The sequence below is a fragment of the Sceloporus undulatus genome, chromosome 7 (genome assembly GCF_019175285.1).
Source record: "Sceloporus undulatus isolate JIND9_A2432 ecotype Alabama chromosome 7, SceUnd_v1.1, whole genome shotgun sequence".
Classification (NCBI taxonomy): Eukaryota; Metazoa; Chordata; class Lepidosauria; order Squamata; family Phrynosomatidae; genus Sceloporus; species Sceloporus undulatus.
The window spans coordinates 6,898,377-6,915,129 of NC_056528.1; the positions used below are offsets into that span (position 1 = coordinate 6,898,377).

General features: G+C 45.1%; 1 protein-coding gene across 3 annotated transcripts in view; it reads left to right on the plus strand.

The window, feature by feature from the left end:
• The window catches only part of MEGF6 (multiple EGF like domains 6), a 136,577-nt gene that overhangs the window by 65,806 nt on the left and 54,018 nt on the right, over positions 1–16,753 (plus strand). For all 3 annotated transcript variants that reach the window (XM_042478729.1, XM_042478727.1, XM_042478730.1), the window contains exon 6: positions 15,663–15,785. In XM_042478729.1, the coding sequence (XP_042334663.1) occupies positions 15,663–15,785 (123 nt within the window). The remainder of the gene's footprint in view (positions 1–15,662; positions 15,786–16,753) is intronic.

The following is a 16,753-nucleotide window of genomic DNA, read 5'->3' on the forward strand; positions in this document are numbered from 1 at the left end:
TGTGTTCAGTTCTGGGCAGCACAATTTAAAAAGGATTTTGAGAAACTGGAGCATGTCCAAAAGAGAGAGACTAAAATGGTGAAGGGTCTGGAAACCATGTCCTATGACAGTGGTTCCCAACCTGTGGGTCGGGACCCCTTTGGGGGGTTGAACGACCCTTTCACAGGGGTCACCCAAGATCATCGGAAAACACATATTTGCACGTAGCAATGAAAATAATTGTATGGTTGGGGGTCGCCACAACATGAGGAACTGTATTAGAAAGGTTGGGAACCACTGTCCTATGAGGAAAGACTTAGGGAGCTGGGGATGTTTAGCCTGAAAAAGAGAAGGTTAAGAGGTGATATGATAGCCCTGTATAAGTATTTGAAGGGGTGTCATATTGAGGAAGGAGCAAGCTTGATTTCTGCTGCTCCAGAGAATAGGACATGGAGCAATGGATGCAAACTATAAGAGAAGAGATTCCAGCTCAACATTAGGAAGAACTTCCTGATGGTAAGAGATGTTCAACAGTGGAACATACTTTTTTGAAAAGTGGTGGAGTCTCCTTCCTTGGAGGTCTTTAAACAGAGACTAGATGGCCATTTGTCAGGGATGCTTTGACTGAGAGTTCCTGCATGGCAGAATGGGGTTGGACTGGATGGCCCTTGCAGTCTCTTCCAACTCTATGGTTCTATGATTCTAAAGAAACTGGTAGCATACCAACTTCTTTCTTCCAATTAAGTCTACAAGATCTCTCCAGACACTGATTCTACAGATTAACGCGGCTATATCTTTGAACATTTTAAACAACGCAGATTAAAAACACTACAAAAGTTAATCGAATGCATGCATTATGCCATTAAACAGTCACACACTAAAACAATTAACAATACTTTAATGCATTAAAACATTAAAAATGAAAACTATATTTATTGTGGTGTGTCTTCAGGTCATTTCCAATGATATGACCCTAAGGTGATGACCCTAAGGCGAATGTATCATGGGGTTTTCTTGGCAAGATTTGTTCATAGGAGGCTTGCCATTGCTTTATCCTGAGGCTGAGACAGTGTGACTTGGACATCTGTACCAACCCTCGAAGCAAGTGACACTTTAAAATGCCTATCTTCCAAGCAGTCTCCATTTCATGGCTGTATTTCGGCTGCCGTGGCAGAGATCATAGTCTCTGAATGGCCAAAGGTATCTTTTTCCCTGCAATGTGAGCGCGATCCGTCTCTGTTCCATTGTGTGCATAAAAACCCATTCATGCTTTTCTGAATCCTGGGACGCTCAGGTGACAAAATCTGCGGCAAAGCCCTGAAAAACAAATGAATGGGGTTCAAGAGTCAACGAGGCAAACCCTTTTTCTCACTGGGTCTCCATTCAGAGCCAGCTTAAGTCCAGGCAGAGGAATGGAGGTTAACGTTGATCCGTATCATCTACGCTTTTGCCTTTCTGTTCCTCAATGGAAAAGCCTTCTTGGCTGCACTGAAAATCAATAGCTGCATCATAGGAGGAAAATTGCCCTTTCTATTGGGAAGGATAATCCGGCCTTTCAACAGGTTGTGCTATTTAAAGGGCACCAAGGCCTTAGTTCCAAGTCGTTTTTTACTGTGCCTCTCGACTGCATCTGTTTTATGATTTATGGCTTGGACGCTGTGTTAAACCCTGTCTTATTTATTTTTGAACATTGCAATGTGCTGATAATGCCAACAGCCACAGAGAAAGTCTTTCGACAGGCAGGATCAGCGATATGGCCAAACAAAACATAGTCGGACCTCCACATTTGCGGTCTTCGCTTTTGCGCATTTGATTATTTGCAGCAATGAATCTCTCCAAGTCCTCCAGCTCAGTTCTGCTAGAGGTTGACCATAGAGTTGTGACGGAGAACCTAAAGGTTCTTTGAGAAAACACTTCTCTGGGCATAACCAAATCCACAAAGGTTAAACCCGCAAATGTGGAGAACCAGCTGTACATGAGATCTTGAAGATCTTAGATGGAAGCTTCTGTGTATGTGGCCTCATATAGTTTACTCTGAGAGCCAGCATGGGGTACTAGTTGGAGCATTGGACCAGGACTCTGGAGACCAATGTTCGAATTCATGCTCAGCCATGGAAACGCACTGGCTGATCTTGAGCAAGTCACATTCTCTTAGCAAAGTCAAAGGAGTTTGTCAAATGGGAGGAATTTCTCTTAAATTCGAATGAAAAGAAAGTGGGGCCAGAACGCATTCACTTAAAGTCGCTGGTTTAGCGCAATTACGTGAATGCGCATTGCATTCAAACTGGCTTCCCATTGCCCGAAAATAGCATGCCATTGCCCAAATTTGCGTGTGGCAGTCTATCATGCAATAATGTGAACCCCATGATTGCATTCAGACTGACTTCCCACTGCCTGAATTTGCGTGTAGTGGGTTGTCACGCAATAACGTTAAACCCCATGATTGCGTTCAGGTTGCCATCGGATTATACTTCCAATTTCCCTTGTCTGATAAACTCCAAATTCTCTCTGAACAAATCTTGCCAAGGAAACCTTGTTTGCTTTAGGGTCACCATATGATTGACTTGAAGGCACACAACAACAATAGTTCTACTCTAATAGTAGGTTCCTTGCCATCTCCAAGAGAGGTCTTTCCCCATCGATGCGATTCAGTTAGGTTTGCCAGACTGAAAGAGGGCATTTCAGCAGGAATTGCTTTTTAACCTGGTGGTATGATATGCAACGCCTGCTGAAATTGTATTGCCTCTGTGTGTATTCGTATATGCTTTCAAGTTTCCTATCAATTTTTTGTAACACCATGGATTTCATAGGGTTTTCTTGGGCAAGGAATACAGAGAGGTGGTTTCACCACTAAAATATACCCTACAGCCCTTGGCATTTGTTGCCAATCTCCCATCCAGCTTTGTTTAACTCTGTGTAACAGTACACTGGGATTTGAACCAGGGGCCACAGCAATATAGAAGAAGCAAATAGAGAAGGATATAGCGTGTAGGAGAGCTAGTGAGAAATGCAGGTGCAGACCTGTGCCGTTTAAACAAATATAGCTTTATGTTGGTTACATCTCTGGAATATTCCTGTATAAAGTATATTTTTTAATTGACATATATTTTTTAATTGGCGTATCAATCGAAGTGGAAGGAACAGTGTAAGTGCACAGGAATGCAGCCGGTAAATTACTAGCAAAACAAAATGCTACAGAGTTGGTGTGAGTTTTCCATCCCTCAAGCTTTGACTTGAAGGTGTCATTAATTCATTGCAAATAATTATTTGCAAAGTAATAATTTGCAGCCTTGAAATGAGATGGGGAATGATGTTGTAGGTTTCTGTTGACACGATCCTTCCAAAGGCAGGTTGGGGCACGGCGGAGGTTTCCAAAGAGAAGCTGCTCTTCTTTACTGGTTCGCACTGGTGTGAGCCCAGTGCACACCCAAATTGTAATGCGTGTTGGGTGTGTGATGCATGCCATTATGTCCTGCTTTCCAAAGGCCCGAACAGACAGGATAAAATAAAGCTGCTTAGGGTCACTTTGGAGGTATGCTGTTTAAATGACACACGCATCTTAAGAGGCCAGAAGCTGCCTCCAGTCCTTAGTGGGTCAGTCTCTATGTGGTATGCTAAAGTCAGTTGGCACAACCTGTATGACCATTATGTACTCCATAAGATTGTCACTACAGTGTTACATAACAGATTCTAGCCAAATCTCACTGGTAAGCAGCCACTGGGATCAAGGGGCCCATTCATCTGCAGTTGAGAAGAGTCTGCATGACATTCCCATTGTAGATATCTTTGACCAACAAGGAGAAAAAGGACTCGTGTCACAATTCTCCCTCATGCTGGAATTCACTCACATTAGGAAATGTCAAGCAACCACGTCTTGATCAGTAGGAATGAATGGACCCCTATTGAGCCCATTAAGTGGGGTTTGGAGAACTAGGATTTAGGTTTGTCGTCGTTGCTGTTGCTCTGAGCCTTCAAGTCATTTCTGGTTTATGGCGAGCCTAAGGTGAACGTATCATGGAATGTTCTTGGCAAGATCTGTTCCAAGGAGCTTTATCATTGCCTTCCCCTGAGGCTGAGAAAGTGTGACTTGGCTAATGAGTTTCCATGACTGAGCGGGGATTTGAACCCTGGTCTCCAGAGTCCTAGTCCAACAGTGACCACACAGTTTAGCAGAGGCTAGGTAGGATCATGCATATGTGGCTACTGTAGCAATGGCTGTAAATGTAGGTTGCAAATTGGTAGCTGCCCAATAGGGTTCTGTCCAATGACTCTGGGCTGAGACACATGCAGTTCCAGGCCATGAGGCTGGATAAACTACAGAGCCATTGTAAAGTTGAAGGCTTTCATGGCTGGCCTCCATAGTTTTTTGTGCGCTTTTCAGGCTATGTGGCCATGTTCTAGAAGACTTTATTCCTGACGTTTCGCCGGCATCTGTGGCTGGCATCTTCATAGCCCTACAAACCCGCAAAAACTACAGAGCCCCTTTAATTGGGCTATTTATGTCACAACTATTATCATAATTATATATTGGCATTATGATTTACTGATATATGGGAATTATGATGTTTGAATAACATTAGTGCTTAAGAGGCTGTACAGACCGGCCATACAACGCATGCCCTGACTCCGCCCCCAGGCCGGCGTGACGCTGAGCACCGCACCACATGGCGTGCTGCATCTCAGTGCTCCTCTGGCACTGCATCTAGATGACACAGCACCAAAGGGGCACCGAAAAGCTGCGGCACCAGTGGCTTTAGCGCCCTTTCCGCAGCACAGAAAGGACAGATCACGGCTGTGGTGTGCTATTGCTGCGGCCCTGATCTTGCACTAAAAGGGACAGTCTGTACAGCCCTTAGGCCTGAGACAGACAGGTGGGAAGCGGCATGCTGGTGCCAAAAATAGGGTTCGGGAGCACGCAGCAACCGCACGCTCCATTAGCCTTAGTGTGTAGCAGTGGTGCCTTAATGGCAGCATCCAATCCACATGGGGGCCGCCATGATGGCACAACATCTGCACATCACAGACAGGAAGTGGCGTCATGGCGGCACCCCTTCCTGTTTGCGGTGCTGCCAAAAAGAAGCCGCTCTAGGCTGCTTCTTTTGGGCAGCGCATTGGTGCCACACAGTGCAGCTGCTGCAGCACTGATGAGAAGGAAAGATGGGTGGCACGGAGCCATCCATCTCTCCAGCCCCTTAGCCACTAAATAAAGGAACCACTGTTTTGTCGACATTGGATGGTATTGTACTTTGCTATATGGCCAACACAGCTACTTCTCTGGATATGTTTGTTAGTGGATCCGTTTAAATGGAGATATTGGAGAAGGAGAAGAGCCAAAGCTCTTGTAGAGCCGGACTGGGCCCTCCAGCCACAGAGCACAATTTAATTCTCATTATACAAAGCTGAAGTTGGCACATCTTCCCTTTCCCTCTAGGCACCCTTTTGTTTTGCTTTCATTTTTATCTGGTTAGACAAGGCATTGGCACATGGGGTAAGTACAGGATAAGCAGTTGAAAAATGTGCATTATCTTCAGCCACTGCACCATTAGGATTATGTGGCTGATGAACGCAATGACTGTTCTTTTTCTCTTTGCCATTACAAACTGCTGCCCTGGCTTCCTTCTCTTCTCTGGCATAATATGCCCATATTTTGGAACATACAATGTTCCAATATATTGGGATGTTCAAATACAGCTTAAAAACACGAGTCAAGAGCAGACTAGATTAGATGACCCTTGGGCGAATCTTCTAGATCTGTATAAACTCCAGTTATGAAATGCGTCTCTATGTCAAGTGTCACATTGAGGAGGGAGCAAGCTTGTTTTCTGCTGCTCCAGAGACTAGAACATGGAACAGTGGATGCAAACTACAAGAAAAGAGATTCCACCTCAATATTAGGAGGAACGTCCAAAAAGTAAGGGCTGTTCAACAGTGGAAGACAGTCCCTTGGAGAGTGGTGAAGTTTCCTTCTTTGGAGGTCTTTAAACAGAGGCTGGATGACCATCTGTTGGGGATGCTTTGACTGAGAGTTCCTGCATGGCAGAATGGGGTTGGACTGGATGGCCCTTGGGGTCTCTTCCAACACTCGGATTCTATGATTCAGTTGCAGGCCAGGATGGGAGTACTAGATCTTTGGTTCTGTTGGGAGAGAAAATACTACAGTACGTGGTGTGTGAGCTTCTACTGCAAGCTCACCACTCTCCTCATGTGCATCTTGTGCATGCAGCCTTGTTTACAAAAGCTTTGCCTGGACTGTGAAAGTGGCTATAATGTTGCTCTGTTCTACTATTTTATTTTTATACGGCATCGTATTGCTATTTAAGCTGCGGTTTTTTAGACACTGGTGTGCAAATCGCTTAGAGATAAGCGTTACAAGTAAATAAATACAGCTGTGTTGAGCCAGCGTGGTGCAGCGGTTTGAGCGCAGGACTACGACTCTGGAAGTCAGTGTTCAGTTTCCCACTCAGCCATGGAAACTCACTGGGTGACCTTGCGCGAGTCACACTCTCTCAGCCCCAGAAAGCTTTGTGGGTCGAAACGACTTAACGGCACACAACACAGCAACTGTGATTCTATGAACAGCAACAAACTCTTAGTTGTGCTGATCAGAGCTATTCCAACTTATTGAGGCGTGCCACATACATTCAGGGCCATCGAAGAGCAGTACTGCGTCTTGATGGTTCATTTTGTGTTGCTTTTGTGGTTCCCATGAGTAACATCTCTGGATGAAGGAAGGATTAAAGGACCGCAGAAGGTGCTCCGAGGGTAACCTTTAGTTTTCTTCTGCAATAATGGTGGCTCCTATGTCATTGGGGTGGTGAATCCTTTCAAGGTATTAGAATGAAAGATGCTATCCAAGGGCTGGCATCCCTGCCTCCTTGGCATGAAAGCTTCCAGCTGCTAACAATTGTTGGGGTATCAGGAAAGTGAGGCGAAGAGGTTTATCCACAGTTTACCTCTTTTGGTAAACTGGAGTATAGTGGGCTCTTGGCACCTTCTGTTTGCTTCTAGGACTCCCTGCGGATACTAAAATCCATGGATGTTCAGGTCCCATGATATACAATGGTGTAGTAAAATGGTTTTCCTTATATAAAATGACAAAATCAAGGTTTGCTTTTTGGAATCTTTCATATATATATGTGTGTGCATGTGTGTGCACACAGATAGATAGATAGATAGATAGATAGATAGATAGATAGATAGATAGATAGAGTTGGCCTTCCATTTTCATGGGAGATCCGTTCCAGAGGCTCACACTTATTCAAGCCCCATAGGCTTGAATGGAGTGTGCCCCTGTGTGTGCAGCAAGGGCACGTGTGTTGGGTGCGCAAACAGAGGCTCGCGCTTATTCAAGTCCCATAGGCTTGAACGGAGTGCACCCCTGTGTGCACGGCAAGGTTGCGCGTGCTGGGTGTGCGCACCATTGAAAATAGCGAGGTCGCCCCTCCATGTATATTCAAGGGTGTGGATCTCAGATTTGCGCATTAAGAGAGGCGACTGTATGTATATTAAAGCTGTGGATGGTTGAATCTGTGGATGCCGAATGCATGGATACAGAGGGTTGACTGCACATTATTTTCACCTAAAGTTGACCCAAGGGGACAATATTGGAAATCCAGACATTTTCTCCAGCCATTCTGTAAACACAAGGAAAAGGAAACTGTGTATTGTGTGATTTCAAGTAATTTCCAACTTACAGTAAATTTCCATCACGAGGTTTTCCCAAAGAAAATATTCAGAAGGGGCTTGTCATTGCTTTCTCCTGAGGCTGAGAAAGTGTGACTTACTCAAGGTCGCCCAGTGAGTTTCTATGAACAAGCAATGATTTCACCTCTGATAGCCTGATGTTCTAGGCTGCATCTACACTGCAGAATTAATGCAGATTCACTCTACTTTAACTACCATGGCTCAATGCTACGATATTGAGGGATTTGTAGTTCTGAGAGCTGCAAGAAGGGGATGGAACGGAGCCCACTACTTATCAACCCTACATTATGCCTATGTTGTGCAAATCTGTACTCACTTAGGGCCATACAGACCGACCCTAAGGAGCGGCAGGAGGCTGCCCCTTTCCTGGCTGGATCAGGCTCGCAGCAATTTCATGCCATTTCGAGGGTGCCATAGCTGCAGCGGCATGACTATATGGCACTCATTCGGCGCTGTGCCATCTGGACCCAGCACTGGAGGGGCATCATGAAGCTGCGTGCCATCTGGAGTGGCGCGTGGCATCATGGCGCCCTGGTGGCATCGTCAAAGTGCCGGTCTGTACAGGGCCTTAGTAAAGTGGTGGCTGAACTGTGCTACCCTTTTGGTGAATACAGTACCAACTTTGTGAAATGCACCGTATCGTCCCATTGTGCAATGGGGAAGTGCAATGATTGTTTAATGTGTTTGGTTCCTAGTGAACAAAATGCTGGGATGGAGACAAATAGTCTTATGCGCCATCAAAGAATGTGCAGTGTGCAATGTGAATTGCATGTCAAACGTTGGAACCTGTAGAACTCTGCTTATGCAACTGTGAAATGAATACAGACATTATAGAATACAGACCTCCCAAATATGGACATTCCAGAATACAGACCCCAAAAGGGAATTTAACATTTGTATACCATATCAACAAGATTCCAGATGTTCTCGAATATGGAATGCATAAACCCAACGCATAAAGCCTCACTCGTGAACAGGAATTTAGCAGCACTTGGACATAACATACTACAAGACTAAGACTGGGTTGCTCCTCTTTCCAAAGAGGTAGACTTGTTCGTTGCAGCAAAAGGAACAATAATGACACCTGAAAGACTACCTGGAAGACTAACACAGTTTATTTGTTTGTTTGGCATAGCAGATATTAGTCTATTAAAAATGCCACTAGTGTCTTTGCTGGATTCTTCAAGCATCCCTGCCTTGAACTGAAGTCCAGGTTATATATGTCTGTAGTTAATGCTCCAGAGTTGCAGACAGTTTTATAAAAAGTGTGTGTGTGTGTATTATCTGTATAGTATCAGAGTTGTATTTTAAAATGTGACTGTTTAGTGGCAGATTCTGAGCAGCTACAACGGGGAATGCCAGACTAAATTGTGCGTGGCTAAAGCCTGGAGCATCTCGGATTGCTTTCCACTCTGAAAGTACCAAAAGAGCATTGGCAGCAATTGCAAAGGGGCATGGTGCCAATTGTGCCAACCAGCAAGCGGCCAGCTTCCACAATTCCCATCCAAGAGGATAAAAGGACATTAAAAAAAAACCCCACCACTCTGGATTTTCTTCACAAACAGCAATGGGAAAAGATGATTTAGAATGTAAAAACCAAAGAATAAACCCAAGTAATTTGGAGTACCTTTTCTGTAAAGAGAGATTGAAGCTAATACTCCAGAGGATAGGATCAAAATTCAAAATGACCTGAATAGACTAGAAAGTTGGGCCAAAGCTAACAAAATGAAATTCAACACGGAGAAATGTAAGGTACTGCACTTAGGGCAGAAAAATGAAATGCTCAGATATAGGATTATGGGGGACATATGGCTTAAGGAAACTTATTTGTGTGAAAGGGATCTAGGAGTCCAAGTAGACCACAAGTTGAACATGAGCCAACAGTGCGATGCGGCAGTTAACAAGGCCAATGCGATTTTAGGCTGCATCAATAGAAGTATAGTGTCTAGATCAAGGGAAGTCATAGTGCCACTCTATTCTGCTCTGGTCAGGCCTCACCTGGAATACTGTGTCCAGTTTTAGGCACCAGAATTTAAAAAGGATGTGGAGAAACTGGAGCCATGTGTCCAAAGGAGGGTGACCAAAATGGCAGTAAGGGCTGTTCGACAGTGTAACACACTCCCTTGGAAAGTGGTGGAGTCTCCTTCCTTAGAGGGCTTTAAGCAGAGGCTGGATGGCCATCTGTCGGGGTGCTTTGATTGAGAGTTCCTACATGGCAGAATGGGGTTGGACTGGATGGCCCTTGGGGCTCTTCCAACTCTATGAGTCTATGATTCTATGGAGATAAAACTTTGGAGGGGAGAGTAAAATTAAACATGGGAAGACATGGAGGAGTGATAGTTCGGTGATAAGAGGACATACTTTGCTTGCATCTTTAATGGAAACTTGATCCAGGATTCTTCTCATCCGGACTAGGCACTCCGAAAACGTTTTGTCGTCATTTTCCCAGGTGTTTTGGACAGATGTTTTGGACTTCAACTCCCAGAGGCCCCAGCCATGGTTGGCCAAGTGTCAAGAATCCTGGGAGCTGGAGCCCAAGACATCTGGAGGACCAAAGTTTGGGAATCGCTCCTCTAACGCATCCCAGGAATATTGGTAAGACCGATAGGTGGAATCTGAGTGTCTTACTCCCTTTTGGAGGCTGAAATAGAGGGTACTGGTAGAATGCTTTGTGTCAGTCGTAACCCCCCCCCCCTTACTTGTTTCATAATGGAGTAGTAATTTACATAATAGGCATATTTTGCATTAATGGTTCATGATGGCACATACCAACCAGTGTGACAATGGCAGGAATGCTAGAAATGCAGTGCCCATAGAAAGCAAGCCAGGAATAATTAGTAGGGCAGACGAGGCAGAAGTAAAATGGTTACAATAGGAATTAAACTGAATATGATTCTTGTTTGCATCAGATTTCTAGGAGTAGGCCATCTGAAGACCCCATTCATGTTTTTCTGGGCCACTGGAGTCCATGAAATCATGTATGAAATCCTTCTTTATCAATGGCTATTGATCACATTGATATTGTATATTGCCACCAGTATCAGCAGTCCAAGCCATGGTATTCCCCATCACCAAGTATGGATGTGAGAGTTGGACAGTGAAAAAGGCCAATAGGAAGAAAATCAACTCATTTGAGATGTGGTGCTAGAGAGGAGTACTGAGAAAACCATGGATGGCCAAGAGGACAAAGAGATGGGATCTAGAACAGATCCGGCTCAAAATCTCCATGGAAGCCAATGGAAGTTGTCGTACTTTGGCCACATCATGAGAAGGCATGAATCACTAGAGAAAACAATGATGCTAGGAAAGGTAGAAGGAAATAGAAAGAGAGAAGGATCACTCACTAGATGGTTAGACTCAATCTGGGAGGACATAAGTCTGGGCCTGCAGGACCTGAGCAGAGTGGTTGAAGACATAGGGTCTTGGAGATATCTCATCCATAGGGACGCCATGAATCGAAGTTGACTTGGGGGCAGTTAACAAGGAGTCAGAAGTATGCATCTGAAAATCAGTTGCTAAGGAATATGAATAGAGGGTGTGACTACCCTCCTATCTTGCTTGGCGGCTTCGCATAGTTGTTGGGGTTGGCCACTGTGGGAACAAAATGTTGGACCATTTAGGGGTTATATAGACCTACAATTTGTGCCGGCCTGTGTGCGGGGTCCAAGCCCTCACGATGCTGCCTGGGCACCATTTTGGTGTGTACCCTTCTAGATGGTGTGTGCCATGATGACGCACATCTGCCACAGTGCCCAAATGGTGCAGTGTGGAAGGGGCATCATAACCGTGCCGCGGCGCTTATGACGTCCCTTCCAGGGAGCTGCTTGGGGTGGCTTCCTTTTACTCCCTCAAGAGAGCAGATCGGTGCATTGTGTGCGGTTGCTGTGGCACCAATCCAGGGTGAAAAGGGGCGGTTGCATGCTGCCCATCTGTAGTCATTAGTCCTTTTGCTTGTTTCATCAAGAGTCTTCTTGTTTTTCCATCTGGCCATTCTGATTATAGGTAATAATTTGGATAGATGGAGGAGAATGAGCCATCTCACCATATAGAGTCGAGTTGCACCTGTGAGTTTTTGTTGACAAGAGATACAACACAGTTTGCATTGAAGAAGCGTGCATTTTGCATGGCTCACAAGCATAAACAGATAGACCCACTCACATATTCTAAGATAGCGTTTCTCTCCCTATCTGATGTGGAGGACCAACAGGTTTTTCCTCCCTACTGTGCCAGTAACTGGCACCATATTTGTGTCCGCTGGCTACTACTATTTATCTCTTTCAGGTTCGAATGAGGCACCCAGTATGTGATCATTATTGGGCACCTCATTCTGACCTCAGAAGTGAGTAACCCATAGCAGTGGCGGATGTATTGGGTGATTTAATGGGATGCCCATGAAGTCAACCACTGTGGTTCAGGAATGGAGGGTCAAGTAACAGGAGGATGTCAAAGCAGTTGTGGGGCCAGGATGCTCTGGGCTGCCCCCAGAGTATCTTAGCCCATGGAGTCAAAGTCCTTAGATAGGACCAAAAAGGTTTGTCCGAGTTTGGTAGCTCTGTAATTCTGTTTGAAGGTGTTGGTGTGTCATACCAAATTGAACCTGTGTAAAGCTGCATCCATTTCCTTGTATGAAACTGAGGCCGCATTCCCACTTCCCGCTTTGCAATCTGAACAGATGGATCAGTTTGCCAGCGGAGCATGGTTCTCACTACATTTGCCCTGATCGCATTTTCTTGCTGCAAAATAACTTGTGGTTCACATTGATGAACCGATCAATTCAAAATGGACCCGCTCCAGCTGGCCGAAGGCCAAATTTAAATCGATTCCAATCCGCATCTGGTCCACACTTGCATGGAATCGATTTATCCAAACAGACACAGCAAAAATTGGCATCAAAAAGATGCGGGCTAAATGGGTCTAATGCGTGGCCCCCCTCTCCGAATCTTCGGTTGAAGTGCGAACCATAGTAATTTAAACCAGTTCAAACCAATTTGCGATCTGGGTTTAAAAAGTACAGTGGTCCCTTCTTTTATGTGGGGGATCCGTTCCGGACTCCCTGCGTAAAAGAAATTCTGCTTATGCTTGAGCCCCATTAGAGGTAATGGGGCTCATGCTCACGGTGCGCGCACCATTGTTCCCTCCAGCGCGCCGCGCCGCTTCTTCTGTCGCTGCTTTCAGCATATGCTGAAAGCAGCATATAATGCGCCCACGAATGAGAAGTGAGAAATTTGGGAGAGGGTTTCTTTTCCAGCCTTGGTCCCATTGAGATAAATTGAAGGTTACCTAAGGACAAATGCACTTTGGCTGCGATTTCGATCCTCTCCGCTGTGACCCGCAGCACAGACCAGCATGTAGGAAACATAGTTTATGTTTTGCATTCTATCTCTCTTTCAGCATTTAATCAGATTAAAGGTTTCTTGATCCGTTTCCTCGGTGTCGCTTGAAAGGTGAGGCTGGAACTCCTCCGAGTGTTGCTAAGCCAGGAGGAGGTGATGCTTTCCCAGCAGGGCTCTGGGAAAGGAAGGCATGCCAGTCCATCTTGGCTGAGCTTGCAAGTTCTTCTGGACGCGGCGAGGGCACGTCGGATGGCGTGCTGGGCGCTTGTCGCATTCAGGCAAGAGAACGGAGACCGAATCTAACCGCAAGAGCCATTTATCAGAGTTGCACGACTTCTCTCTGCAGTGGCCATGGTGACTACTATACTGTATGGGGACCAACCATTTTGCTCACCATTGTTTCTTCTGTCGGTAGGAACATTCTTTGGGTGTTTTCTCCCTCGTCTCTTGGCAGAAGGTCAGATTAAAAGAGAACACTTGTGAGGAAGTCAAAAATCATCAAGTCCAACTGTGCTCCAAAAAACTAGAGGAGGAGATCCAATGCACAGTCTTAGTGCCGTTACTTTATTCGCTGCCAAGCTAAGACGAAAAGAAAGAAAGAGAGAAAGAGAAAGAAGAAAAATGAAGACGCTTTAAAGTGTCCAGATTTTACATTCATTTTGCATTACCGGTTTCAGACTGGTGGTTTAGGAGAGACACATTTTTGACATGTCTATAACTGGGGAATGGGCATTGATGCCAGCAAAAACTGTATGTTCTCCTGTGGTTTGAATATAAAACCTCTCCAGAAATGAACATCGGGGGCCCTGAATTATTCTCTGGCTTGTATTGCAGTCAAACTGGGAGCATGTATCTGTCTCACATAGGCCCTGTTCCCCAATCGTCTGCATCAGGGATGGGCAGCTTCAGTGGGTGAAGCTGTTTTTGGCCTCTCTCGGACATCAGTAGTCCATTTTCCAACCCCACAAATGCTCCATATCCCACCCATACAACAGTTTAAAAAAGAGCCTATGATTCCAAGGAGACTCCACCATTCTCTGAGACACTGATGAATAGCTCTTACCATCAGGAGGTTCCTCCTAATGTTGAGCTGGAATCTCTTTTCCTGCAGTTTGCATCCATTGCTCCATGTCCTATTCTCTGGAGCAGCAGAAAACAAGCTTGCTCCATCCTCAACATGGCATTCCTTCAAATACTTAAACAGGGCCATCATATCACCTCTTGACCTTCTCTTCTCCAGGCTGAACATACCCAACTCCATAAGCTTCTCCTCATCAGGCTTTATGGTTTCCAGACCTTTCACCATTTGTGTCACCCTCCAGTTTGTCAACGTTTCCTTGATCCCCCATCGGACAATGTAAAGGGGGTCGTGGTCAAACTTTATTGGCTTATTTAACGCATACCCTATATTTCAATGGTTTCAAGATGGCTTTCAGTAGAGTGAGATTCACTTCATGTGAGGTGGGGCCAAATTACATTTTTTGGAAGAAAGCAAGCTTCATCTCTACTTTGGGGGAATGTAGTTTAGGTTATTCTTTGAGCCCAATGTGAGCCACTGCAGGAATACCCATCGCTAAGGATGGGAATTAAATTGTGATCTTTCATGGAATCAAGTTATTGCTATTCTTGTACCCTCAGTTTAAGTGCTGATGAGATTCATGGGGAGTGTTTATTAGCTTTTTAATATATGTTAATTTATGCAATGGATGCAGTAATGCGCATTTTTGTGAATTTTCATGGATACTATGGAGAAAACTGAGTACATTTTTCCCCTGAGTTTAAGGAGTTTTTGTGCCCTCCCCTGAAATCCCAAACTCCTGCAAATTGTGTGTGACTGGATCACATTCTTGTCACCTGGAATGAGAAGCATAGTGAGCCCTCGACATTCACTGGGGTTAGAGACCTATGAATCCTGTGAAAGAGGAAGAAGCACAAATAAAAATAAACCCTATTTTTCAACCTGAGATAACACCTCTCTAGGAATCTCTAGGTCCTCCAGCACAACTCTACAGTCAACATCTTCCATAAGTTGATCATAGAATTGTGCTGGATGACCTAGAAATGCCTGGAGAAGCCTTCTCTCTAGGCATTTCTAGTCCTGGCAGGTCAACGTCTGGCAAAAGTTGGCCACAGAGTTGCGCCGGAGGACCTAGAGGTTCCTAGAGAGAACATATTAAATCCACAAAAGTCAAAGCTGCCGACATGGAGGGTTGGCTGTATTTTAATAGTGGAGACCAGCCCTTAGACCAATGGTTTTCAACCTCTACCCCTCCAGATGTTTTGGACTTCAGTTCCCACAATTCCTGACTTTTGGGTTCCAGGATCTGAAGTACAAAACAAACGAAGGACGAAAGGTTGAGAACCACGGCCTTAGACTATGGCTCCCAGAATCCACCATCTAGCGTGGACATCGGCCATGCTGGCCTGGTCCTGGTCACCTTTCATGAAGGTCATGTTCCTCCATGTATTTTTGTGTCAGGCACAAGCTACTGTTGGTTTGGTGGACATTTCCCCGCCGGCTCATTTGATGCAGTGATTGGAAGCGATTATCCCGTCTGCATTTGAGTCGCTGGCCAGCGGAAATGCTCAACTGAGCTTCTCTCCTGCCTTGCTGCCCTGATTGTTTCCATTTTGCTTCCCTTCCAGATGTTGACGAATGCCAAGTTCACAACGGGGGCTGCCAGCACAGATGTGTGAACACACTGGGATCCTATTACTGCGAGTGCAAGCCGGGGTCTCGCCTGCACACAGATGGCAGGACCTGCCTTGGTAAGTTGCGAGATTTGGGTGGCATCTCTGCCCCTCTTATTGCTTTACAGCATTCAAGGCAGGGCACTCCTGGCGATGGGGTCTGGCTCTTGCTATAGAATCAGCTTCACTTTGCAAATCCTGTAAGCAAACGTATTGATTTCCTCTGCATTGCTTCATTATTAAGGTCATTTTCAAATGTGTCGGCTCTAAAATAAGTCCCATTGTGTGAAAGAGAACAATGATATGAATTACCATATATGCTCAACTATAAGTTGACCTCATGTATAAGTCGAGGGTAATTATGGATTTTGCTGTTACGCTAAGAAATAATTGTGTTCAATGTTGAGAAGCTGAGAGAGGTGAGCATGTTTCGCACATAGAAGTGAAGGCTGAGCAAGCCTTGAAAGCCATCTTTCTCTCTCTTTAGGGCCGAAGGGAAGATGGAACAAGTATGTTTTCTGCTATTCTAGAGGATAGGATGTAAATTAATTCCAATTACAGGGAAGGAGAGTTCCTGCATGGCAGAATGGGGTTGGACTGGATAGCCCTTGTCACAGCTATTGCCCTTACTTTCAGCGACATGTGGGAATTATGGTTTAGAAGTAACATTAGTACCGAAAACGTGACTAAGGATCACAAAACTAGAAATCCCACGATTCCATAGCATGGCAGTTAAAGCGGTATCAACCTGCATTAATTCTGTGGTGTGGATGCAGCCTATGTTAACAAAACTACATTTGGGAGATAAGATTTTTTTAAATACAATGTTACACCAGAGACTGTAGTTTCATCACAGTTTGGAGTTTGCCTTTTTGGGTTTCACAAGGGTGTCACTTCAGTCGAAAGTTGTTATTCGGTTTTGTATCCCTGCAAAAGAGAAACCGAGGAGGAGCCCAACAAGATTGGGTTAAAGGACGGAGTGGGATGGTGTGTTGCTTTATGCTTTTGCTTTCCCAATTGCCCATGGCTTTTGCTTGAAGCTGGGT